General features: G+C 37.9%; 5 protein-coding genes, 1 non-coding gene and 1 pseudogene across 8 annotated transcripts; 6 read left to right on the top strand and 1 right to left on the bottom strand.

Annotated features, from left to right (window-relative positions):
• The first annotated feature begins 984 nt into the window (after positions 1–984).
• Positions 985–3714, top strand: LOC121770744 (glycine-rich RNA-binding protein 2, mitochondrial-like). Its single transcript, XM_042167512.1, has 5 exons — positions 985–1134; positions 1932–2078; positions 2153–2221; positions 2481–2587; positions 2963–3714. The coding sequence occupies exons 2-5, from the start codon at positions 1940–1942 to the stop codon at positions 3485–3487; spliced, it is 840 nt and encodes a 279-aa protein (XP_042023446.1). The 5' UTR covers positions 985–1134; positions 1932–1939; the 3' UTR covers positions 3488–3714.
• Positions 3715–4547: 833 nt separating this feature from the next.
• LOC121771514 (protein RIK-like) lies at positions 4548–10033 on the bottom strand. Of its 2 annotated transcripts, XM_042168309.1 has the most exons (12): positions 9846–10024; positions 9084–9312; positions 8759–8857; positions 8584–8618; positions 8432–8507; positions 8143–8238; positions 7980–8066; positions 7408–7501; positions 7203–7320; positions 6154–6619; positions 5110–5326; positions 4548–4977 (listed from the first exon to the last, which is right to left on the bottom strand). In XM_042168309.1, exons 1-12 carry the CDS (start codon positions 9911–9913, stop codon positions 4844–4846), a joined length of 1719 nt encoding a protein of 572 aa, XP_042024243.1. In that variant the 5' UTR covers positions 9914–10024; the 3' UTR covers positions 4548–4843. The 2 variants fall into 2 exon arrangements, with proteins under 2 accessions (XP_042024243.1, XP_042024244.1); XM_042168310.1 differs by lacking the exon at positions 4548–4977 and having other exon boundaries at positions 5137–5881; positions 9846–10033.
• A 72-nt stretch (positions 10034–10105) lies between these two features.
• On the top strand, positions 10106–10178 carry TRNAA-UGC. The gene has a single exon. It is a non-coding gene; the product is annotated as a tRNA-Ala (tRNA).
• Positions 10179–10758: 580 nt separating this feature from the next.
• Positions 10759–17092, top strand: LOC121771523. Of its 2 annotated transcripts, none has more exons than XM_042168321.1 (10): positions 10759–10950; positions 11540–12929; positions 13312–13382; positions 13621–13721; positions 13985–14078; positions 14200–15524; positions 15687–15735; positions 15830–16056; positions 16191–16298; positions 16596–17092. In XM_042168321.1, the coding sequence occupies exons 2-10, from the start codon at positions 11648–11650 to the stop codon at positions 16816–16818; spliced, it is 3480 nt and encodes a 1159-aa protein (XP_042024255.1). In that variant the 5' UTR covers positions 10759–10950; positions 11540–11647; the 3' UTR covers positions 16819–17092. The 2 variants fall into 2 exon arrangements, with proteins under 2 accessions (XP_042024255.1, XP_042024256.1); XM_042168322.1 differs by lacking the exon at positions 16596–17092 and adding an exon at positions 16395–16560.
• Positions 17093–17924: 832 nt separating this feature from the next.
• Positions 17925–20332, top strand: LOC121771137 (annotated as a pseudogene).
• A 933-nt stretch (positions 20333–21265) lies between these two features.
• Positions 21266–21559, top strand: LOC121770742 (UDP-glycosyltransferase 83A1-like). Its single transcript, XM_042167510.1, has one exon. It carries the CDS (start codon positions 21266–21268, stop codon positions 21557–21559), a length of 294 nt encoding a protein of 97 aa, XP_042023444.1.
• LOC121770741 (UDP-glycosyltransferase 83A1-like) lies at positions 21384–23556 on the top strand. Its single transcript, XM_042167509.1, has 3 exons — positions 21384–21514; positions 21548–21746; positions 22551–23556. The coding sequence occupies exons 2-3, from the start codon at positions 21614–21616 to the stop codon at positions 23435–23437; spliced, it is 1020 nt and encodes a 339-aa protein (XP_042023443.1). The 5' UTR covers positions 21384–21514; positions 21548–21613; the 3' UTR covers positions 23438–23556.
• Positions 23557–25821: the final 2265 nt, after the last annotated feature.

Raw genomic sequence — 25821 nt, 5'->3', positions numbered from 1 at the left:
TCATATGCTCCCATATTTTCTTGTCCTGACCTCAATACATGTCTCATTTAATATGATTTCTAACTTTTGTAGAAAAATATGACTAATCTTGATTCTTATGTAATTATAATGTTTGGGTGATCTTACCTTGATATGCAATTTCTTTACTTTAAGTTGTACTGTTATCTTTTATAGTTACTAGTACTATATATATATTATGGGGACTGTGTGAGATTTAGATTATATCATAACCGAATCTCTCATTATACAGTGTGCGTGTGGTTTGGGGAAGAACGAATTGAAGCTGGTCACATCTTAGGGGAAAATATGGAGTAATCGTTCATATATACATGGACAAAGAGTGGCTCATCGGGAGCTAATGTCGGTGCATATGGTATGAACAAGGAGCGACTCATACTTTCAAAACAAAGAGTTATATGAATGAACCAAACACACCAAAAATAAAAGGGATTATGAGATGGACGTCGGAAAAGAATATGCTTCTTGTTATTATGAGTAGAGAAGAACCGAACACACTAAAATTAAGACTTATAATTGAGGAGAGTTTAACTGATTTAATAAATGTTACTCATAATAACAAGATGCTTTTTCTTTCCTGACATCCTTCTCATGAGAACTTTAAAATTAACGTGCTTAACATGTGTTAATTCTGTGATCGATGACCCTCTAACTCTATGGAGTTTTATCAAAGAGTGTGCAGATGAAAGACAAAATAAAATGGAAAAAAATTATTTTGATATGAGGGGACAATTTTCACTTCACTTAAGTTTCTCTACATTTTATAAATCCGAGCCTAGTCAAAATGGAACAAGTATATGATGGGTTGGAGAAAAGTGGGTTAATCTTAAGTGGGACGGAGGGAGTAACATTTACTAGTATTAATTTTTTTATAAAACATTTTTTTGTTTTTTCGAAAAAATTGAACATTGAAAAATCAAGATCTTTACACCGCCAAGTAATAGTATATCGTAGAGTCGAAAACATATTTTGGGTAATCCAACGGCCTGAGTCCAAACGGCACATTGTATGGGTGTACACTCTCTCACACACGATTACAGCTATCAAGGCTAAAACCCTTGCGATTTGCGAAGTAGCAGACACTAGAAGCTGTTCTTCATTTTCTGCATCTCTCAGGTAAAATCCTGCATCCCGTTTTCATATTTTTTTTCACAATTCACTATCCTTTGTTGATTCACCGACGATTTGCCTCTCAAATATTCGTTTCTCACGCGGACGAGCTTTTAGGGTTTGCGATTTTTTACGAATTATTTCTGATCCTAAAAAATTGGGAGTTTTGTTAATGGCCAATTGTCCAATTCAGGGCTATTGTTTTTTGTGTTTCTCGTTTTAGATATGTGGAAATGTATGATTGTGTAAGTGGACTGTACTTTTATGCATTTTTTTGTGCTATGGCAGTGTGAGCATGTATAGTTGACTAGTTTTTAGGATACTGCATTTTTATGGTTAGATTTCGATTTTTTTTATTGATTTCTAATATAATGTGTTTATAAACACAAAAAAAGAATACATGCTTCCTGGTCTCCCTGTTATTCTTCTCCTTTCTGTTCCTGAAAAAGGGATCTGAATTTGTTCTGAATAAACTTGATATTACACTTTTAAGTTGGATATTCAACCCTATATTGCCTGTGTAAGATCCAAAGACTATTTTTCGGGTATGAAGTCTCCAAAAATTGTGAGAATATATGAAAATGGTTAAATAGTTTTGGTTGATTCACTGTCTACGCTGATAATGATATCGACTATTGAATCACTTAGTTCCACGACTGCAGGTTATAACAAATTAAGAAAAAAATCAGCAGAGCTTCTTTTAATTTTACTTGTCGGCGAATGGTTAAATAAACATATATTCATTTGTCATGTGTACTTCCCTTTACTTATTCTATTTCTGTTCTTGTGCTTTCTTTTTTTAGGTTAGACAATGGCATTTCTGAACAGAGTGGGCAATGTTCTAAAACAAGCTGTCAGCAAGCATGTTAGTTCACAATATCTGGCTCCGAGTGCCTCGATGTTTCAGGCGATGAGGAGCATGTCTACCTCTGCAAAGCTCTTTGTTGGAGGTACAATAGTTGTATTTTTTGTGAATAACTTTTTTCCTGAGTCTTGTTTTACGAAATTCCATATATCATCGCAGGCCTCTCATATAGCACTGATGACACTAGTTTACAAGAAGCTTTTTCCCAGTATGGAGAAGTGGTCGAAGGTACTGTCTTCCTAGTAAACTTGATGTACTCATGACTCATGTACATATTCCTTTTACTTGGTACGCTTGCTACATATATTTATGAAGTTACTGAATAAGAACATTTGTGGTGGTAAATAATATTTTATCAATTGAATTTCTTTAGTGTGATGGACTCATGTGTCTTTATTGTATGCATAAGCTCCATGTAGTGGCATTGTCTTGACATTTTTGTTTTCACAAATTCAAATTTTGCAAATCCTTTTCTTCTATATTGCAGCTAGAGTTATTCTAGACCGTGAGACTGGTAGATCCCGAGGATTCGGCTTTATTACCTTCACTTCAACTGAGGCTGCTAGTAGCGCCATTCAGGCATTTGATGGCCAGGTACTTAGCTCTGTTTTTTAACCTTCCACTAAGATGTATTGCACTCTCTAGAACACTTAGTAATTGTCTGTGTTGAATTAATGGTAATCAGTTTTTACTACAAAGTTGGTAACTGAAGCTATCTTTATCTGATAAAAGATTTTTACCTTCCATGTTGTTTTTAGTAGGTTATCTTATATTGCTTTCCTAGTTGCAATTTCTTGTATACTTGTAAAATACATGTGTGGACATTAAGTATGCCTAAAGGTTGTTTTGGTTTTACTTAGTGTTCTGGAAGCTGAATGTAATATTATCAGTTCAGGACTAAGATGGATAAACTTGAGCTAATCTGATCTTATGTGCATGGAATTGTGAAACTAATGATGAAATTTCCAGGATCTACATGGACGAAGGGTTAGGGTGAATTATGCTACTGAAAAACCTCGTGGCGGTGGTTTTGGAGGCGGATATGGTGGTGGTGGTGGGGGTTATGGAGGTGGGGGATATGGTTCTGGTGGAGGGGGATATGGTGGTGGAGGATATTCTGGTGGTGGGGGTTACGGAGGTGGACAGGGTGGTAACTATGGGCGCGGAGGATACCAAAGTGGTGGAGGTGGATATGATGGTGGCAACCAATATCCTAGTCAAAGTGGTGGATTCGGTGGTTCTGGTAACTACCCTAGTGGAGGAGAAGGTGCCTTTGGTGGTGGTGGTAACTCTGTACAAGCTGATGGAAACTACAGCTCTAGTGGACAAACTGGCTTTTCTTCGTTCTCGGATTTTGGGACAACTGGAGGTGCTGGTGAAATTCCCGAAGCAGTTGGTGGTCAAACAGAAGCTGGAGACGAAGGTTTTGGGCAGGACAGTTTCGGTAAGGATGACAATGAGGAGCCCAGTGATTATGCCAACACTCAGAAATGAAGACGCTACCAATAATTGTAGGAGTGGTTGTCTCATAATGTGGAAATAAGTTGAAATTTTTCACTTTCTTGTGTCCCCAATACTCGGGTGCTATCATATATGCTTCTTCATTCCCATTTCGGCAGACTTGTTGCAAGAAGGTGTTTCACGACTTTTTGAGGTTTAAGTGGATTATTTTTATGAATGTGTAGGTTTTCCTTCTCATCATAAGGAGGAATCTTCTTGGATTCTTGGGCTATACCTATATTTTTTAATGCCGTCATTTCTTTGAATTCTAGCATCTGCCATTTGCTCATTGCAATGCCATGTGACTTGTGTAATGACTTTAAAACTAGGGTACTAGCATCATAAGTGTTTTTGGTTTTCTTACTCTTTTCAAAGTAGTACTCTCACCAGGGTAATTGATGTATTTCTTTTGGAAATGAAATTTAAACAATGAATGTGTTAAATGTTAAATTGTATATATAAAATTAAATATAAGAGAAAATAAATTATCAGAGAGAAAGAGAATAAAATATGAGTGAAAATGAAGTGCAGAAAAAGAAACAACTCAGACTATATTGGAACATTTCGAAAAGTAATAACAATTCAACTATCTTAGGACGAAAGGAATATAGGAGAGAATAAAGTAGAGATTGATATTTCTATTTTAAAAATAATTCACTTTGAATGGAACGTTTCAAAAAGAAAAACACATCACTTCGAATAGGACATAGAGGGATCCTTACTTTGTGAGAAGGTTTCATCCCAATTTGTGTGTTACTAAATACCAAGTGTTCTGAATCAACAAAATTATTACGGCCTCCGTCACTTAAATATTGTCACACTTTGACCGGACACATGTTTTAAAAAATGTAATGGAAAGTGAGTTGAAAAAGTTAGTAGAGAGTGTGCCCTACTTTTATATACAATATTAATTTTATAATAAAATGTGAGTGAAAATGAGTTAGTGAAATATGAGGTCCACTACCAAAATTGGTAAAAAGTGAAATGTGACAAATTTTGTGGGACGGACGAAAATAGAAAAATGTGACAAAATTTAAAGGATGGAGGAAGTATATAAGTGCATCTTTCGTCGTAAAATTTACTCATCAGAATTTTCCTTGTACAAACCAAAATTCAACAGTGGGTGTGAACAAGTTACACATTCTCTGGTTGTCCATGAGATACAAGTACGTTTCATGAGATGTGTATAAATTAACCAATTTTAAACCGTGATTCTCACACCGGCCCATAAAGGTTTTTGGTCTGGCCAGCAAGCAAGCAACGTATCCTTCAGTCAGTCTCAGTCGGTATCACTTAAAAAAGGAGAATGTAGTCTTGTGGACTATATGACTGCTGCAGTCATATCATACTTCAAACAGCCCAGAAAGGTTTTGGTTTGGGAGGGGAACTTGAACATTCTTTTAACACCTCTTGTGGCGTCTCTCTCAGGTCTTCATTGTCGTCATCATCATCATCTCCATATTCCATTAACTTGATTAGAGTATCTAGCACAGCATCATATTAGAGGAAAAGAGATGAAATGATAATAACAACAGATGTATAAAAAGAAGCTATACAATCTTGAAAATGTGATAACTAAGATGATAAAGATAAAAGCAATTAAAAATGTAAGTTACCAGGGACAGTTTCATGTGTCTCATGGCTGTTTACATGCAGTTGCGGTGTTGAGTCGAACTTTGGCGGGGGAGGAGGTGGCAGTAAACTCTTAGGAGGAGGAGGAGGCATTTGAAAAGATGATGAATTTTTAGAATCTCGAACAGCTGAAATATCTCTTACACCTACATGTGAAGTTAGTTCACGTGGCATGGGAAATTCGGATCCCTGTTTTTTCTTCTGGGAAAGCATATAACAACAGATCCCTCAAGTTAGCAAATATAAGGTGTCATAAACCATGTACACAAGTAGCAATGCAAGTATAAACCAGAATTTCTGCCTCAAATATAAATATAGGAAATGGGAAAATTCAGAAACTATTCAAGCTTCTAGACTAAAAGAAGGAATGCACACTCTATACGCACACCGAGGTATACATGGGGGGACAAGTAACGGAAGATACTCCAAACATGGTTTTGAAACATGATGACTGGTTTATAAGAAAAGCCAGAGCACTATCCTATCAATAGTTTTTATTTCCAGGCAACTACAAGAGAACTTGACTTCCAATATATTTTTCGAAAAGTAAGTTGCAGAAACAGCTAATCATTTCATTCAGATGCCATAAATAGATATAACCCAATAAGCAGAATCTCGACCAGCACCAGAAAGATGCAATGGAACAGCATAAAGTATCACATGCCATGTCAATTTAGCACCCTGTGAGACATGCAAATCTCCAATATAGAGGTCCAGTACCAGCCTGTAAGCTTCATAGAAGGTCAGTGAAAATACCTGGAATAAGAAGTAATACAGATTAGAAAAAAACAACACATAATAGGGCCGAATTCAAAAGTAAGGAAAGTTTTATTCCAAATCATGTATATACATATTTGACTTGAGAGTCGAGACACAAAACATAAGCTAGTCTAGAAAAGCTACTGACAAAATGCAGTGGTGAGAGTAAATGTAGCCATTGATATTATCAACCTATTACAGTGAAGCTTTGGACAAGTAAATGCCTTGTATTCCCCCTACATTACTGTAATTAGTAGAAAAGGTAATACCTGGTTTATGCTTGCAGGGCCTTTTGCAGCAGCAGGCAACTCCTGGAACTTCCGTCTTTGGGAACGTTTATCATTCGCAAAGGAGGGCACCTCTCTCGGTGGGTCTATGCTTGTGCGTGTTGTTGTGATAGCAGGAGAAATTGTAGCAGTAACTGGTGAAGTCGTGTGCTTAAGGGCTAAAGCAACTTGTTGCAAAGGCGTCACTTGGGGATATATTCCACCATAACCAATATAGCTTGTTCCACTCGTCAACCCGTGAGGATAGCAAGTGTTTGTCTGAGGTAGTACAGAATTTGGCAATCCAGATTGAGATACTGAACCCTGAGAGGCAATAATGCTTAAACCAGAGGTAGTTGCCGTGAAAGCAGGTATATTATTGAGTTTTGGTGCATTTCCAGGACTGTTGACCCCAGCTTGCAACTGAGGTGGAGGTGGAACAGCACCATACACCTTACATGAAGATATCCTTCATAAAAACCACTCCAGTTAGTAATCTTAAATAATCATAATACCAACACTCTTCCAGTTGTTAATTCAAAAATTGGCAACACATAGGATGCATGTCTAACTCAGTTTGTGTGCATCCATCAAGAACCTATAACAAGCCAATAATATCTTAAACAGTGAAAACAAAATATCATTCCAGTTATTTCTCATAACATTCAAGATTCACAGTATGCCTACATAACTTGGTCTGTTCTAATACCCATCTATGTATTTGAGAAACAAGAGTATTATATATTTCTAACATTATTGTTCAGTTTATTTTTATTTTTTAGGGGAGTTATTTTTTTTCCCCTGTCTATTTTACATATGAGAAAATAGTACTATATCAACGATGGAAAGTATGCAGGAAGGATATGAAGCTTAGTTTCATCTTGACGGAATGAGGAAGACACTATCAATATCTCTTAGACACAAGCAGATGGAGTTGGAAGCTGTAGACAGATACAGAAAAATGCATAATAGCTACAGCAGGAATACAGACTTCTGTTATTGGCAAAGTCCTCAATCCATTTTAAAAACAAGCACCACTTAAATCTAATTACCTAGATGAACCAAACTCAGCACAAATTGTATCCAAAAGATTTTCTGCCAAGAGCTTAGCACGTTCAAGGAGTTTTGCATCATTGCTTGACAAGAACAAATGCAAAGGTTGTTGCGTTTCTGCAGGCAGGGAAAAACATAAGAACAATTACCACAGACATGGAAATGAAAATGGAAATGCCAACAAAACTGGACCACAATAACAACCTTCACACTGTCCATTTTCAGCGAACCCAGAACGCTGTCCTCTTAGTGAGACAGTTGCTCCTGTTTCATTCACAATGTGGTTTACATACTGGTCCTGCATATACAAAACCCAACCAGCAGCAACAGAAAAGAATCTCTCCAGATTTGATGGAGATGTCAGAAAAAGCTTCAGACATTAGATACTTTTATTTTGAAATAGGTTGTTGAACAAATCTAGCTAACAACATGCATGTGGTAAGAGAAACATACACGAGTATATATTAAACCTAAGATCCCTACAAATCATGTATCCAAAAACTCCTTGCTTAAAGTCGAATAATAAGACAGACAATTACCAAAAGAAGAAACAAAATAAGAGACAGATGATTGAGGTACTGGAAAAATTGTTGAACATTTTCCACAAAGAAGTGACACCATTCATTTTCTACTATGCGTAAGGACACCGACCGCTAACACTACTTACAAAAGACAAAGGAAGAAGCAGAATGGAGGAAAACAAAAAGGGAAACTAAACGAAACACAAAATATTAGGCAAAGAAAAATCAGTGAGTATGATTGAAGGAAAATCTCACATTTGGGCCACGGATGCAGGAAGCGATGTCTACTGATGGGTCTACCTCAAATCCCAAAAAGATACAGGTACTTAATAAATGATCAACCTGGAACAGTAATCATAACGCTGGTCAGAGGTATATGAATCATATAACTTGAAATATTACTGAGGATCAGACTAACCTTAACTCCATTGTTTGCATTTGGTTGTTTCAGCATTTCTTCCACCATTGCAGCAGCATGATCAACTGCTTTAATTCGTTCTGCTGTTGTTTCTAACTGAAGGCACATTACGGCATATCATCACATAAAGTGAAGAGGAAATCAAGTAATCAAAAGAAACACAATGCTTAAAGCAATATTTACAATAACATACTGCAATTGCTGTGATTTCATGACAGCATTAAAAAACCATCTCTTATCAATTACCTTCAGTGAATTCTCTGATCACACAAAAAATTGAAGTACTTACATGTGCGGCTGCGGATATGTGGAGATATAGAGGTCTCTCACCATTAGGTGGGGCATTAGGTGGATGATATTTCCCCCTGTATACATTAAAAAACAGATGATATAAGTTAAGGCAAAGTAAAAGCAAATAAAATTACTTGCAGGCCTATGTACCGAGTGATTACGACAGCTCCAGTGCTCTTCTGAATCTGAAAATTGCATAAAAATAATCAACTCTGGATCAATAAAAAACCAGTCTTGTGCATCTTTAAATTCTGTTAGATGTTTATTGTTTAATATGTTATTCTTCAAATGTCTTAGGTTACTAAGCAAAAACATTCATAGTTACCTCTTCCTGAGTTTGGCGCTTTGTAAGCCTATACCGGATAGCCGAGTCAGCATCGTTTATGATAATTTCTCTAGCTATTAGTTCATCTTGGATTTTCGGCTATAATGAAAAAGCCATACAGTTGTGAGCAATCATGCATTTTCAATGGATCTCCAAGTGGATAGCGTGAAAATTCAAGCAAATGACGACAAAAAATTGAGTTTGGTTGTATAAAATCATTAGTAGAAACCAAAGAAAAGGATGAGAATGAGAAACAACAAGAACTCTGCAGTACTTGCAAGGATCATTAACACGATGTCTTCTTGAAAACTAAACATAGACTTACTTGAACTAGCTTTTGGATGATGGAAGCAGCATGTTGCTGCAAAGGCACCTGAATAACTTGTAGCGCGTTGGAGTTGGAAGTGGAAAAAGGGATTGCAAGAGGAGCCCCTGGTACTAAGGAGACAGCAGGCATGGGCAGATATCCCATGTTAGCTAGAGGGAGTATCCCTGGAACTGCTACTCCAGCAGAAAGCAATGATTCGTCCGGCTGATCCCACTTTCTCTTTCTTCTACAAAAGAACTTGTCGTTAAAACCTCAGCAGCTCTCACGTGGGATGCAATCTTACGACATTGTAGGTTTATCAATGACCTATACAGCTATACTAGCACTCTATGAAATCAAATCGTAAACTCGAAAGATGCATCCCTAAGAAACAGTCAGTATAAATTTCATCTTAGATATCATAAAGCCAACAATGTCCCTAACCTTTACCCCCTCGAATCATTTTTCATATCTCAATTCTAAAATACGAAAATAATAAAAATAAAATAAAATAAAAATCCTCTCCTGTTTTTCAATGGCAAATTTTGGTGCTAGGACAACGACCTTCATCAGCATATCAGTTGAACCCAAATAGCATCATTAAAAAAGTTATTGACTTCTTGTTGTCGATACATTAACTAAGGTTTCCGATCTATTGCTCAAACCACACATAATAGCGAAATCAATATGTTTTGATGAAAGAGCAATAAGAGTCGTAATTGAACATATATATGTAGATGAGCAATTGAAGTAAACGAGAACAAAATCAAAGCAGCGGACCTTTGTTTGGTCACCGATGAATCAGATTCCGATGATGATGCAACCCTAGGGCAACTGTCCTCCGTCATTGGATTTCTTCTACGCTCCGTAGCTGATTGGATTTTAGATTGAAATTGCGCGACAATTAGTCTCACCCTTTCTACGCCAGTGTGTGTTGTGTGAAAAAACGTAGAACAATTCGCGGGTTTATGAGCTCCAGAAAGACGATAGCAGCAAATATTTATTAGCTAAATAAATAAACCTATTGATTTCAAGCAAATGGGGATGTAGCTCAAATGGTAGAGCGCTCGCTTTGCATGCGAGAGGCACGGGGTTCGATCCCCCGCATCTCCATTTTTTAGTGTATTAATTTTTAATTTTTTTTTGAAAACATCAATACTTGATTATAAAATTTGTGTTTTTATATGAACTAAATAATTCGTATACCATAGAAAAAACTCAATCCAAAACGTGATTGCAGCATTAATATTGATATTTGATAGACCAAACAAGAAAAAGTTTAATATTGAATTTGCATTTTATTCGATATTTAACACACCTATGCTAAATATTGAACATGTACATGTTACACAAATCCGATTTACTTCGTCGAATTAATTATTTTTGAAATCAAAGTTTAAAATATTTCGCTTTGTTTTAATAACACCAAAAAAGTGAAGTATGAAATCACCGTCCACGCGCTTGCGTCTACGCGTGACGACAACACTAGGTGCGTGAGTTTCCGCCTTCATCCCTGACCGTCAATTAAAGCTAAATATCTAGCCCAACGGCTCAGATTTCCGCATGCCACAACACGCCTGCAAGGCCACAGCCCAAGCCTGAGGCTCGGGACCGTACCTAACGGTAATTTACCATATTATTATAAGTATTTCTTTTTCTTTAATTTTCTGTTAAAAAAAATCGATGTCTTTTATTTTCAAAGAATTTTTGTGTGAAAGCAAAAACCAACCTTCTCACTGTTCAGAGAGAGAAAGCTAGAAGCAGGCAGTGTACAGTGAGGGAAGTATACGTACATGCTTTGTGGATGTATATACACAGAGAGAAAACAGTTGCTAATTTGCGCTATTTGATCTCCATTTCACGAATCACTTCATATTTCTACAAAGTAAGTTGAACAATTAAATTTACAACGTGCAGTTTTATGTTAATACAGTTATTTTCTACTCAGATCAAACTCTGAATCTGCACAAGCTTCGTTTATTTGCCGCTCTTCTTGCTTGTGCGTTCATCAAGATTGAATTTTGTTTCAGCTTTCTCTGAATGCTTGACTAGTACCATCAGCTGGGATCAGATTCTTTTCCTTTTAATTCACTTGAAATTCTACTGGAGTAGATATTCCTGAGGGTGCAGTTGTGTTTTCTGAAGAATTCGTGTATAGTTTCGTGTTATGCAAGTGTTATTAGGTTGTCTAATTTGGTTGATGTGATTCTTTTTGGTTAAGCTGTGCCCTAAATTTTCGTTTTTGCATGGTTACTTTTGTGGCAAAATTACTTTTGAAAAGAAATTGTTGAAGCTAAATTTAGTAGCAGTTTGGTGGTGGCAATGGTGGTTGGATTTCTTACTGGTCTTAATTTGACATCAGAAGTATTTATTGCAGATGTTTTTAGTTAACCTTTAGGACATCTGCATTTTTGTTTATGCATCGCTTGACGCTCATATATTTCATGTAATTCTAAACTCTTCAAATGTGACAGGGATTTCCATTTTTTTGGGTAAAGCAGCATGATTCGGTTATCCGAGGGGTTAGGTTGCTTTTTTGGGCACAAATTTGGGTCAGCAGTTGAAAGCTTGTGGATGTAAAGATGTTGCAACGCCAAATTATGTTAAAACAGCTGCAGGAGCTGCAGCGAAGGCAGCAGCTTCAAGAACTTGGTGATGCTAATAATCATGTTTATGTGGATCAGCTGATGGCGTCAAGGCAACCTTCAGCAGCTCAGCTTTCCCCTACAGCAAACAGGGGCTCTATTCGTGATTTACAAATGCTAATGTTTGATAACACGAAAATGGCACAACAAGGTGAATCCAGCATTTTTCAAGGGTTCCCCAGTGGATTGGTTCTTTCACAAGGCCTGTCACCTCCACAATTTGACATGTCTATTTATGGTGATCCCGGCCAGAATCCTAATAGGAATTTAAATCAATATCCTTATCCCCAAGATCCGTGTAATATTTCTGCTAATCTGTCGACCAATAGCAATAACAGCCTTTTAGGCATGTCTCCAGTGCATCAAGGGAGTTTCTCTGATGACCAAAGCATTGTGTCAGATGGCTCCTTGTTATCGAGTCAAGTGTTTGATGATAAGAATCTGTATGGGCAAGTTCCTTTTCACAGTTCTGATAGCAATCATTTGCCTATGAACTATTCCGCACAAGGAATCACAGCACAGCGGAGTACATCCATGGGGAGGCTTGAAGTTGAAGACACTGGTTGGCCTGGTTATTCTCCAGGAGAGGTATCAAAAATTGACACATCTGAGGCTTCTGCTACTCTGGATCCCTTGGAACGAAAGATATTGTACAGTTCGGATGACCGTGGTTGGTCGTCATCATTTGACACCAGGGCCAAAAATGGTAATGGAGATTTTGATTGTACAGTGGAGAACCCATCATTTGCGGATACATTACTGTCTATTCAAATTGGTCACTGGAGTGCTCTGATGCAGTCTGCTGTGACTGAAACTTCTAGCAGTGATACTGTAGTGCAAGAGGAGTGGAGTGAATTGAGCTTCCAGAATCCAGAACCATCAAGCGATAATCAGCCCTCAAATCTCAGTAATGGAGAAAATCTGCAAGATAATTGGGTTCATAGAAACTTACAGAATGTTTCCTCTCCAAGCTCAGAGCCCGAGCAGTTGTTCGCCAGACCTGATATGAAATGTAGTTTCCCTGGTTTTCAGCACTCGGGGAAGCAATTCTGTAAGCAGAAAGATGAATTTCAGTGCGAGAGCTCCCACATCTCAGGCCAGTGCTCGACTGGCTATAACTCTCAGCTGAAGCATCCTATCGGAAGGAATCAGCCGGTTCAAACTTCTTTGCATTCAGAAAATACTCGAACTGCTCAATATAGGGAGAATCCAAAAACTGGTTAGCCTAACCTTTTGTATGTGCTTATATGAAGAAAGGCCCTGCATTACCTTCTCTGGTGGTAACATTGCACCATATCTTCCATTGTTTATGTTTCACATTTTTATACTCTAACTTTACTGCTCGTGATTGCTGAGAATCCCATAATGACTGAATAAGTTTTTTTTTTTTTTCTGAAAAACTTCCGGAGGCAAAGTGTTGGTTTATCTCTTCTGTGACAAACTTTAGAATTGAAATATTAAGAAGTACCCTACTTCCTTTTTCTAGACCTTCATGCAAATTTGGGGTATCGATCACAAGCAATGATAATAATAATAATAATTATTATTATTAGTATTATTATTATAACAATAACAATAATGAAGATTTTGATCTTATGCAGGTCATGAATTGCAAGACACCTTATGGCATTCAAATCCTATCTCTGGAGGTTTTCAAACGCCCTTTGGTCAGGTTGTTCGGAGATGTCTTACCCTTGCAGTGTTTGTCTATTTTTGATAAATTTTATATGATTAGGGATCTGTATAAACTTATGTCCAATGGACATGGTAAATTATTGAAGTAGTCAGTACCGGCCAATATACCTTTAGTTGGAAGCTAAACCCTTTTTGAGTACATTGCAAAAGATAACTTTGTTTCTTTTCTCCATGAAAGGACAGTAATCGGTGACTATATTGTTCTCTTGTTACAGTTGAACCAGCCGAACTTCCACTGGTATCCGGTAGAGTCAGAGAAGATGGGTCCTGGATTAGGTGCTTCAGATCTCTATTGTCAAAATGTGGCTGCTCAAAGGTAGGTACAATATACAAGATGTCCGAATATGTTATGATATCTTTAGAGAGACACTTACTTATAATGTGGATTGTTAACTAGTAAATCAGATTATGTTCCATTTTTTAGGGCTTGTAACATCACTTCGGTAGCCTATACACAAATCTTAATTTGGTATTTGTTTCGAGTTAATCATATTGCATCAAGGTTGATCTATTTAACAAGCATGACATATCCATGAGCGAACTGATTCTTCTGTTACTTGTGTGTTCTGAACAATGCAGCAATATTCCCAATTCACAAGAACTTGGCTTAAGACCAGGGCCTGCAGATTCAAGTACTCCACAGTCGTACTCACTTTTTCCATCTTCGTCGTTGGTGGGTAGAATTTTTTTTTTATGTAATCATAGAACGGTTTTCTGTGACGGCGAGAATATATATCTAAATGATTCATCACCGTATCAGTGTAATCCTTCACTTGTCAACCTTCTACCTGCAGGGAAACATAAATGCCAGATATCTTCCAAATAGTTATGAGAAGGATTATATCCGGAATCAAAATCCCACTCCATCATTACCAAGTTACATGTTGCAGTCAAGAACCAACGCCTCTTCCCCTGGTCCCAGATCCTCCCTTATGGAGAACGTTGCAGCTGCTCAACCGTGTGGAACATCAGTTTCTTCTCAGCGTGTTGGATTTCCAACAGGGCTTCTGCCTCTCAGGACAGCTGTCACCACTCAGCAAGACACGACTTCTCCAAGAGCCAACAAGTTCTCATCCAGTTTGTTTCGTACCCCTGGTTCAGCTTCTAGCAGTTTGGAGACTACTTCCTGGGCTCCAGAGCAATCCAGTCTCGACTGGTCAAAACACAAATATAAAATAGGATGTGATGAACAGAAGCAAACTAATTTCCTCCCCGAGAGCTCAACCAAGATACACAGCAGCAATACTGATTCACAACAGTCTTTGAGAAAATATTCAGAAGTAGATGTAGTGGCGTCTGGTTCATACATGAGGCATGCATCTCCTCATCCCTCTTATCAAGTAGAGCAGAAAGACATTGAATCGGCGATTTTTTCTGCTACTGACTGCAGAGCCTCTGGCCATCCTTTGCATAAAAATTTCTCCATGCTCCACCAGTATAATCGGCCCGGAGATGGTCAAACAGACTCTGGTAAGAGGTTTCCATTTAATCATCAGACGGAAATTGCCGATTCTAGAGAGGTGTTGTTTAGAGGGCAGAGTTTTGCTATCAAAGATAAAGCTGGTGCATTTTTACCTGGTAATGTTAAGGGGAACTTCACAGAAGAGTCCAATGATCAACCAGCAAAAGCTTCATCGACAGATTCCCTTCGGAGTTCCCAACAGATGGAGTCACTTCGTTGGAATGAATCCCAGAGTCATTCCATCGACAAGGAAGCTTCAAACCTAGCAAACCAATCCCAGATCAGTTTGCAAATGGCCCCATCTTGGTTTAAGCATAATGGAAACAAGAATTTTGAGGCCATACCAACCTATAACCAGAAATCTGTGACTGCGGCAATGCAACCATTCTCTGGAATATGTATTGGAAATTTACCGGAAAGTAGATTGAATATGCAGGTTGATTCTGTCAACGGTTCTCACGAAAGTGGTACTTGGCCTTCTTCAGCTGCCACCTTGATAGCGAGTAAACATTTATCATCCCCTAGTATGTTGCCTTCGGATGTCTCTTACCAACATTTGTCTGTTTCAAAACTGGGGAAGCGTAAAATTGTTGCATTTGACTTGGAACCTTGGCACAAAGAAGTTCATTCTGAAGCACCAAGGCCTCAAAACATCAGGTAAGGCCATGTAAAGCTAACTCATATGGGTTCTGCTGTTCTGATGCCTTGTTTTTTCTTGTTTCTGCCTCAATGTTCATGTAGGCATATTTTCTGCATAAGTAAGAGCTTACTATTTTGGTTATCTGATTTTCCCTCTGCTAAATCTTATCTTATTGGCAGCATGGCTGAGTTTGAATGGGCGCAAGCTTTGAATAGAAGGCAGGAAGAGGTGAGACCGGTCTCGTGATGTACTGCAATGCTTAAATAATTTCCTAAAATTTTTATGAACGAAGACATGTTTGCTGAGATTTCCTCACTGGCAGGCGAAAAATGAAGCCGAAATTGTTAATGTGCACCCTGTGGTACAAGCGAAAAGACGACTTACCTTCACGACACAACTTGTGCAGCAGATCTTCAGACCTCCAGTAGAAGGTATTCTCTCTGGAGATGCCAGTTCAAACTGTGACTATTTGGCATATTCCGCTGCGAGAACTACACTAGGAAACGCATGCAACCTGAACAGTAAAATGCCGGTGGATAGCATTGACGTGTAAGAATTGCTATTTTCAAGTTTAATTCTTCTCTATTTAGTACTCCAGATTATTACTTTGATTTGCTAGTGTCCAATCCAATATCAGTTTAATTCATTATGAACGCCTAGTTTCTTGGTTATAAATCGTTCAGGTCACCTGGCAAGTTGAACACTTTGAAGAGAACTAATCCATCCGGTTTCTCAAAAACTATCGAATGCTTAATTACTCAGGCAGAGAAGCTTGAAGGTGACCTCTCAAGGTAAGAATATCTATGTTTTAGTCATGGAAGCATCTGCACATATTAGATTAGCATTACTATGGATTAAGGAAGCAAGAATTTGTTCACCTATTGCAGAGATCAAATTGTTTCCATTGAATGGATATGCATTTTCTAAGTTGTTAAGTACTACTACTATCGAACAATTTTATGATTATTGTAATACTAACAGGTTAGCATTTAGTTCTGATCCAGTTTTCTTTGAGGCTTTGAGCCAAAGTTATCTTTCAATTATATCTTTTAAGAAAAAACGAATCATGGTCAATCTGATGATGGCAGACTTGATCGAAGTTTATCAGTAGTGGACATCAAAGTGGAAAGCCAGGAACTTGAAAAGTTCTCTACACTCAACCGTTTTGCAAAGTTCCACTGCAAGGCGCACGCTGATCCTGCATCATCTTCTGGCCTATCAACCGTGCAGAAAACCACCCCTCAGACATATGTCAGAGCATCTCCAATGCCTGTGGTAATACCAGAAGACGGAGAATGTATTTCCTTGTGATCTTAGACCAAATTAGAACTCGAGTTACCATTTCCACTGACATGGGATAAAATGCATCATGTGATGAATGCAAGCCAGGTTAGTGATCTTCTTGAATTAGAAGGACCCTTTCCTTTTCCACTATAGAGGCAGGATATATATCAGGAAAGCTATTTATTTATTATGCTATTTGTTTTTCAGTAGATCTTTCACTTTTGGAAAGCACACTACTAAATAATGTACTCCATATAGAATATTTTAAACAAAGACAAGCAATATATACACGGTTAGAATATTTTATGATGATAGTAGTATGAATTAATATTTGTCCCCATTATTGTGTAAATCATGGCTCTTCCTGTATTGTGCATGAAAATTTTAGAACTGAACAAAAAACTTTTGATTCACTCTTGTCTTATGTAAAATATGAATCATTAGGTTTAACTTTTTTAGCCCACGTGCATCTCCGTAGCTCTTTTAGTAAATGAATATCCCAATGTCCTTTCTAGAAGCTTCTATTCCCTTTATAGTAGATTCTGTCAGGTACAACTGTACAAGGTTATCGCTCTTCAGAACTGGAACAAAAAAATGATTTTGTCGGCAAAATGTAAGGGTCCCTTTGAATGTAGTTTTGTACGACAGGTCAGCGAATGAAGAATTAAAATGTACAAATAAAAAATCGACTTATTAGTTGTCTGCACTGTCAATTCTCCAAAAACAGATACTGAACTGACGAGGTAACAGCATCTGATTTAATCATGGGAGAAGAAAAAGACAAGTGTTTTTATATCTGAATATACATACTTCACCTTGACGTTTCTCGTTTTTGTAATGACTGAAAATAATGATTTGTAGTAGTACTAATTATGTACTTCTATATGTTCAATAATTTAGTTAAAAATTCAACATATCCTTAATTTTTGCTTGGGGCGATACTAAAATACCCTCAATAATATGTCTATGCATATTGAGATTTGAGAATGAGAAAGATATATAGAGGACAGCTTAGTAATTTTATCATATTATGCCTAATTTTCAAAATTGTTAGTGTATTGTAACCCATCAAAATGGGGGATTAATTTTATAGGATGAAACATTTGACTACATGGTGAGATTCTCTGGTCATAAAATAACATGAGTTATTCACGAAGATTAGCATTCTTATCCACACACACTGTTGAAGCCATATGTTAGCTTTTAATTTGCTCTAATATAGCTATCAAATGCCTTCCTAAGGATATTAATTTTGTTAGGTGGATTCCTAATTCCCCTGTCACATAACATTAGTCTTCGTATTATAAGTTTTGAACTTTTTCCTATGGAAAAATTAACTTAAAGTAATAACCGAGGTTAATTCAATCTCTAATATTCTTGGACAATGAAAAGGATATAACTGTAAAATTCTTATAATCATAATTAAAAAAAAAAGCCTAACCCTATATGATAATGAAACTACCTCTGTCTCAAGTACATATCTCAAATGCATACATAGTATTGGGCCGTTGATCTGGGCTGAGGAGAGACTGCTTCGGCCCATTTGGCTTTCTACGAAAATAGATAGATTTTCAGCCGTTCTAAACAGCCAAATCTTCCTGAGCCGGCCGACTCACAAGAATCAAGATTCCACAACCGTTGAAAACCGGCGTCATCAACAAAGAAACGCAAACATAACAACAAATTAATGATGTCGAACTCTCACACTCTTCCACTACATAAACTCATATCATGAACAAACATGGAGTGTTTTGTAAGAACAAAAAGAAAAAATGGGAAGGCCACATGTGTTAGCCATGCCATATCCAGCCCAAGGCCATGTGATCCCATTGATGGAGCTCGCACAGTGGCTGGCACACAACGGCATCAGAGTCACCTTCGTCAACACCGACTTCAACCACGCCCGAGTCATGCGCTCGCTGTCAAGCATAAGTGAGCTCATCACTCTGGCCTCTGTCCCCGACGGCCTGGAGCCGTGGGAGGACAGAAACGACCTTGCGAAGCTAGAAGCATCGATGGGCCGTCCCTCGAGCACTCGAGGCTCTCATCGAAAAGATAAACACAACAGAGAGTGATAGAGTCACTTGTCTCATCACTGATTATGGCTTAATATGGGCTCTGGCTTTGGCTGACAAACTGGGGATCAAGAAATCGGCTTTCTTGCCTGCCTCGGTCGCCCTTCTCGCTCTTGCCAGGCATTCCAAGAGCCTCCTCGATGACGGGATCGTTGACGGCGATGGTGAGAGCCTTGCTTCGTTTTCTTTAGAGATAATTGTCATTTTAATCACAAAATTTGGTCAGTATTAAATCACAAAGTTTCTTAATTTTCTCATTTGTGTATAAAACGACGTCCTTGGTAATCATGAGCTTAGGAAGTCCAAACGAGCTGGGATAACAAACTTTTAGTACCTCAAATTCACTAGTCTGTACACGACTAGAAAAACAGAAACTTCGTGATTTAATATTTCATTTTCTAATCTAATAGGAGTGATCAAATTTCGTGATTTAAATGACGGCTATCTCTTTCCTTTGCTTATTTTAACTAGTTTTACTCTCGTGCGATGCGTAGGGACACCCTTGAAGGAGGAACATGTGATTCGCCTCTCACCAGAGATGCCTGCAATGAAGATCCAAGAATCAGTATGGCTGCAGATTGGCAACTTCGCATCACAGCAACGCATGTTCCAATCCATGACAAGAAACATAAAGACAGAGACTCTCCCCGACTCGATAATCTGCAACTCGTCCCACGAGCTAGAGGCCGGAGCTCTGAAGCTCCTTCCCGACCTCATCGCAGTGGGCCCTCTCCTGCCAGAGGACTCGGCCTGCCTATCCTGGCTGGACAGGCAGCCCCCGAACTCCACAGTATATGTGGCGTTCGGGAGCTTCACTCTCTTGAACAAGAGCCAATTCCATGAACTGGCCCTCGGCCTAGAACGCTCCGGGAGGCCTTTTCTTTGGGTCGTGAGGCCGGACATGACTCAAGAAGCGGAGAAATGCTTCCCGGAGGGGTTCAAGGAGAGAGTGAGGAAGCGCGGGAAGATGGTGGGATGGGCACCTCAGCAGAGGGTGCTGTCCCACCCTTCCGTGGCTTGTTTTGTTAGTCATTGTGGATGGAACTCGACGATGGAGGGCGTGTGCGGTGGGGTGCCTTTCTTGTGCTGGCCTTATTTTGCGGACCAATTCCTTAACCAGAGCTACATTGTTGAGGTTTGGAGAGTGGGGCTGAAGTTGGAGAAGGACCGGAGCGGGGTTATTGCGGCCGGAGAGATTGTGGAGAAGGTGGAGATTCTGCTTGGTGATGAAGGGTACAAGGACAGAGCGAAGAGTCTTGGATCTAAGACTGTGGATAGTGTGAGAGAAGGAGGGTCTTCTTGCAAGAATCTCTCCAGTTTTGTTGAATGGATAAAGGATGATAGAAATTGTTTAGAGTGATTATCAGTTAATTTGCTAGTAAGATTTTCAAAGTTGTTGGGATGCAAACTACATCCCCTCATCCGAGTATAAGTAAAAGTTGCAAGCAATATTTTTCATGGTTTTATTTTTTGGTTGCTCTCCTAAAGGTTAACGACGCGCACCCCTACAAACCCCTGATCTTAAGCTAAGATCAAGTCCACACATATCATAGGTTACCGCGGGTCTTGATCAAGCCACAAAGGAATACCAGAGAACATGCTAAACAATCGATCAAACCCCAAGCTACACATCTTCCAAGTTAATTCTATAATCATCAATATCCGTTTGAAATGTTATTGTGAACCAGTTGATTGTAATATTATCTTAAATTTATTAAAGAAAAAACTTTATAATTATTGAAAGCCTACCAAAGAAGACAAAAGAGAGACGAGATAGTAGTAATCCCTCCATATGTGATTTGAATTCCACATCTCACCTAAAATTAGTCTTTTTTTAAAATCAAAATACAATTTTTTTTTCTCTTTCACTTTATTATATCTACTATTTTATTTCATGTCCTACTTTATTCTATCTTTACTTCTCTACTTTATTTTATCCAATTAACTCTTTTGATATTGCTTTCTTAAAACTCATTCCCAAAATAACTACATCACTTATACTTATGCTTTCTTAAAACTCATTCCCAAAATATTTGAATGAGCTGTGGTATCCAAGCACTAGAACATTGCTATGTATTGACAAGAAAGAGCAAGAAGAAAGATTTTGATGGAAAAAATGATGCAAACACAAATTTGGCAGAAAAGAGACATCAGCCGCCACTTAAATTTTGGAAAATTCCATTGTGCTAAATGAAAATGACAAAATAGATTACTAGAGACAGCAAGATGTATAGATATTGTCACATTGCATGCCGGCCTCAACTCAATTAATATAAGGCTGAAACTATCTCAAAACAATCACCTCCAACAAGAACTAACCACACTAGACAAACACTACATTTCGAATTTCTACCTATAAATTATAAAGCCAGTGTAAGAAAAAAAAGAAAAAAGAGAAAATGGGGAGACGAGCGCATGTAGTGGCGATTCCGTATCCAGCACAAGGGCACGTGATTCCGATGATGGAGCTGAGCCAACGCCTAGCGAAGAACGGCGTGAGAGTGACGTTCGTCAACACCGAATCCAACCACCAACGAGTGGTGGAGGCGCTGCCGCCGCAGGCGACGGAGAAGCTGCTCCATTTGGTGTCGGTGTCGGACGGCCTCGACTGCTGGGAGGACCGGATGGACTTCGCCAAGTCGGTCGAGGCGCTCGGCCGGGTGCTGCCGGCCGAGCTCGAGGCGCTCATCTGATCTATCAACACCACGCAAGCCGACGCGGTCACGTGCATCATCACTGACGTTTTCATGGCGAAGATCACTCAGGCCTACCGGAATTTCGACCTCAAGCGGGCGGCTTTCCTCCCTGGAGCGGCCGCGCTGCTTGCCTTGACCACCAGCGCCGAAAAACTCGTCGTCGATGGAGTCATTGACACTGACGGTTTGTTACTGGTTTTCTCCTTACGCTGATGTAAAGTATTTTGTTGTTTCATTTGCTAACGCCATCCCCCAAACTATCAAGAAATAAACATAGGTAATCACGAAGACAAATGAAATAAATTTTAAATTATTTATCCAATTAGAAACGATACGTATCTTAATCTACCTATGGAGTGATGTCAATTGTCAAATCCAATAGTTTCACTATATTTGAATATACAATCCAATGATTTCATTATACTCCTTCTGTCATTAAATATGGAACATTTGGTTATCGGTATGAGATTTTATGTAGTATTGTTTTGTATGTTAATGAAGAAAGAGTAAAGTAAGAGAGATGAACAGGTAGAGATGAAGTTATTTCTATTTTAAGAAATGTTTCATTTTTAATAGGACAATCCAAAAAGGAAAATGTTTCGGGACAGAAGGAGCATAATTTTCGAATAGAGAATGTACATATATAGGCACGAAAAAAAAACACGAATTCTAATCCTTTCAGTTTCCACTATAAAAAGTGGGGTAGACTCATACGCGGTTGAGTTGGATTGTCGCGGTAGTGGACTAATTCATTTTCCTTCAAACTCCATACTCAACACAAACACGAGTTGTAATTTATTTCTAATTTGGACCGCCTAATCCTCTAAGATTAGTTATAATTAGTTAAATTTTCTGTCTACACAGAAGATGATATCATAGTAAAAGTCCATAGGGTTCCAAATTCAACTATAGTCCTATGTGAATAATATATAGTCATTTCATTTATCTTTTTACACTGGAATATTTGTTGTTTTCGATACTCGAGCAGGAACGCCCCTGCAGAGCGACCCAATCCGGCTGTCGCCGTCCATGCCAGAGATGAACCCTAACCACTTCGCATGGGTGTGTCTCCCAGACCTAGCAGGCCGGAGAGCCATTTTCCAATCCATCGTCGAAAACAACAAATCCGCAAAGCTCGCTCAATACCTAATCTGCAACTCCTCGTCGGCGCTCGAACCCGCCGCCCTCGACTTCCTCCACAACTGCCGCCCCATCGGGCCCCTCCTCGCCACCCGCCGCCTCGCCAAACAGGCGGGCCACTTCTGGCCCGAGAACCCCACATGCCTCTCCTGGCTCGACCACCACCCGCCACGCTCCGTCGTCTACGTGGCATTCGGGAGCTTCACCCTCCTCGACCCAGCCCAGTTCCGCGAACTGGCCCTCGGCCTCGAGCTGACCGGGCTGCCCTTCCTCTGTGTGGTGAGGAGTGACATAACCTGCCACGTCAGCGAGGCCTACCCGGCCGGGTTTGAGGACAGGGTGCGAAGTCGGGGAAAGATTGTTGACTGGGCCCCGCAGCAGGAGGTGCTGGCCCACCCGGCCGTGGCGTGCTTTGTGACTCACTGTGGGTGGAACTCGAGTGTGGAGAGCGTGAGTAGTGGGGTCCCGGTGGTGTGCTGGCCTTACTTTGCGGACCAGTTTCTTAACGAGACTTATATTGTGGATCATTGGGGGGTGGGAGTGAGGTTGGAGAAGGGTGGGAATGGGATCATTGGGAGGGAGGAGATTAAGGGGAAGGTGGAGATGGTTTTGGGAGATGGAGGGTATAAGGAAAGGGTGATGGAGCTTCAAGAGAAGACTTTGGCTAGTAGTGTTGTAGGAGGCTCCTCTCATAAGAATTTATGTGATTTTGTTGATTGGATTAAGGAAGACTAGGAGTTTATCAACTTAGATTTGATATCTTCATTTTTCCATTATGAAAACACACAAATCAACTGAATTAGGGTTTATCCATGGGATGCCATCAAGGGAAGTAAATTTTAGTAGTCCGGATATATTTCTGCAATTGTGATTGGCTGGATATACTAGTGTGAAAATATTTTTGAACTATTAATTTTTTACTATGATGCCATACATTTTTTTTATCCAATAAATATTTTAAAAGCAAAGAGGTATTATTATATGATAACCCTAATAAGTATGTACTATATCACTAAATGTTAATATCTTTCAAAAGAGATATAATACTAGTAAGTCATAGTAATCAATTGAAACATATGCACAAAAATTAAATTGAAAATTGGATCTTGAAATATAAACATAAAAATGATACTACTATGTAGAATTGGGGTGGGCTAAGTTGTATAGGAGTCAAGTGAAATTGTGAAAAGAGGTCGAGCCCAAATTACCAATTGCAAAGAGGATACGACCACAAATTTAAACCACAGATTTTTATCATAGTTTGGTTTCTTCCTATAAACTTAAAGTTGCAGCACTTATAAAAATAACTGTCATTTTGTTACAATATTTACCAGAAAAAAATAATATATGTGGCAGTTGGAAATATCTACGTGGCTCGTTGACAGGTGACATGCATAATGATGCATTAGAGAATAATTTTCCAAAATAGTGTTTTTTGAGAAAATAGCAACAAACTGAAAGTTCATGTTATTGACGTTACGATAAAAAAAAGTTTTTGAGAAAAATCAAGTTGTAGTAAAAGTTTGTGGTTTCATAAGAGATCAGCACGGAATTTGTTTATACATAGTATGCAAGAAAATAAGAGCTACAAATAATTGTGAATAAATGAATCGAGAAAATAAAATTGGACTTTTTCTTAATTAGTTGAGTTTTAAGTTCGAAGAAATTACTACAACAGATTTTGGCTCATGATATAAATATCGTGGACCCACATAAAAACAAAAGGAATAAAGCATAAGTCAAATTAAAGGACGAAAATTTATTAGGCGGCATTGTACTGTATAATTGTATCTGATAGATGTGTAACAAAATATTGATCTTTAGTTCATGTAAAGCTACCAAAACAAAAAAAATTAATATTAGGTACACTTTCTTTAATAAGTATATTAAAACTCATTTTCCTATTTTATTAGAAGTTTCATTTCAATTGTAAGCCACATAACCGATAATAATAATAATAATAATAATAATAATAATAATAATAATAATAATAATAATAATAATAATAATAATAATAATAATAATAATAATAATATCCTTATCGTGTTAGTGCAGTTGTAATTCTTTTATAGTATTTCTCATGAATAATCTTTATATACTATAATTAATAATTTTACTGTTAATTGACTTTTTTTAAGGGAAACTACTAATTGATTCATGCTTAGGACCAATCATTTGATTTTTTGGTGTGTTCAATTTTATTTTTTTTATTATGTTAAAAAAAGTGTGTTCATTATAAATGATTATTGAGTGTTGATTTTGAAATACTTGAAAGCGAAATCGTTTCAAATATATCATTGTCTTTCTTTTGAGTTTCAATAATTATATTCAGACGTTTTTTTATTAGTGATGAGTCATTCTTTTTTATTTATAAAGTTCAAATTGGTTTTAGTTTTTATTAAACATACACAAACAAATGCGTACAAACTCATTCATTAAGTTACGTAAATCAATGTTTTCTCATACATTTTCAATTGAAATTTCAGAATTCCAAAAGCATATATATTCTCTCAAGTACAAAAGTGACCATAATATAATTTCATTAAGTTAATAACCAATCATTTGTGTGTAATAGAATTTCTGACATGCACAACAACTACAAAGCTACAAAGAAATGTTAGGCTATTATTTTAATATTATGGTATGTTTATGCGAAAATTAAGTTAATAAACAATTAATTGTGAATCTCAATTTTTTGGATGGGGTAGGAGAGATAAGACAGTGGAGATTACGTTAAATTATTTAATTATATTAATGCCGTCACGTGCATAAGCCGCCCTTGCTCACGTGAATATTTTGTTTAATCCGAATAACCACGTGCAGACATGTGACATAATTGAATTCCAACCCTAATTAGCCAAACAATATGTGGTCACTAATTAATGACGGTTTATATGGGGCAAAGATTTCCAATTTTTCATGCACCAGTTTTTTCTACTTTATTTATTGCCTACACAGTTGAATAAAGGGTGCTTCAATTGTTTGCTATTGTATTTATATCCTTCTATTCTTGATATTTTTAATTTTTTTCAAAAAGCAAAGTTATGAATAATAGTAGCTTTAACATTGTATTATCTAATATATTCTGTTTGTAAATTACTAATATATGTTTAAACAAT

The sequence above is a fragment of the Salvia splendens genome, chromosome 16 (genome assembly GCF_004379255.2).
Source record: "Salvia splendens isolate huo1 chromosome 16, SspV2, whole genome shotgun sequence".
In the NCBI taxonomy this organism is placed as follows: Eukaryota; Viridiplantae; Streptophyta; class Magnoliopsida; order Lamiales; family Lamiaceae; genus Salvia; species Salvia splendens.
Note: the sequence above shows the minus strand (reverse complement) of the source record. Positions and strands in the feature narration are given on the sequence as shown.

Coding starts and splice junctions, on each gene's coding strand:
- LOC121770744 (XM_042167512.1), top strand. CDS start 1,940: ATGGCATTTCTGAACAGAGTGGGCAATGTTCTAAAACAAGCTGTCAGC. Junction 2,222..2,480: donor GTATGGAGAAGTGGTCGAAG/GTACTGTCTTCC, acceptor TCTATATTGCAG/CTAGAGTTATTCTAGACCGT. Junction 2,588..2,962: donor TTCAGGCATTTGATGGCCAG/GTACTTAGCTCT, acceptor TGAAATTTCCAG/GATCTACATGGACGAAGGGT.
- LOC121771514 (XM_042168309.1), bottom strand. CDS start 9,913: ATGACGGAGGACAGTTGCCCTAGGGTTGCATCATCATCGGAATCTGAT. Junction 8,858..9,083: donor TCATCCAAAAGCTAGTTCAA/GTAAGTCTATGT, acceptor TTTTCATTATAG/CCGAAAATCCAAGATGAACT. Junction 5,327..6,153: donor GCCCTGCAAGCATAAACCAG/GTATTACCTTTT, acceptor ATGCTTTCCCAG/AAGAAAAAACAGGGATCCGA.
- LOC121771523 (XM_042168321.1), top strand. CDS start 11,648: ATGTTGCAACGCCAAATTATGTTAAAACAGCTGCAGGAGCTGCAGCGA. Junction 15,525..15,686: donor CCAAGGCCTCAAAACATCAG/GTAAGGCCATGT, acceptor TCTTATTGGCAG/CATGGCTGAGTTTGAATGGG. Junction 16,057..16,190: donor CCGGTGGATAGCATTGACGT/GTAAGAATTGCT, acceptor TAAATCGTTCAG/GTCACCTGGCAAGTTGAACA.
- LOC121770742 (XM_042167510.1), top strand. CDS start 21,266: ATGGGGAGACGAGCGCATGTAGTGGCGATTCCGTATCCAGCACAAGGG.
- LOC121770741 (XM_042167509.1), top strand. CDS start 21,614: ATGGCGAAGATCACTCAGGCCTACCGGAATTTCGACCTCAAGCGGGCG. Junction 21,747..22,550: donor TGGAGTCATTGACACTGACG/GTTTGTTACTGG, acceptor ATACTCGAGCAG/GAACGCCCCTGCAGAGCGAC.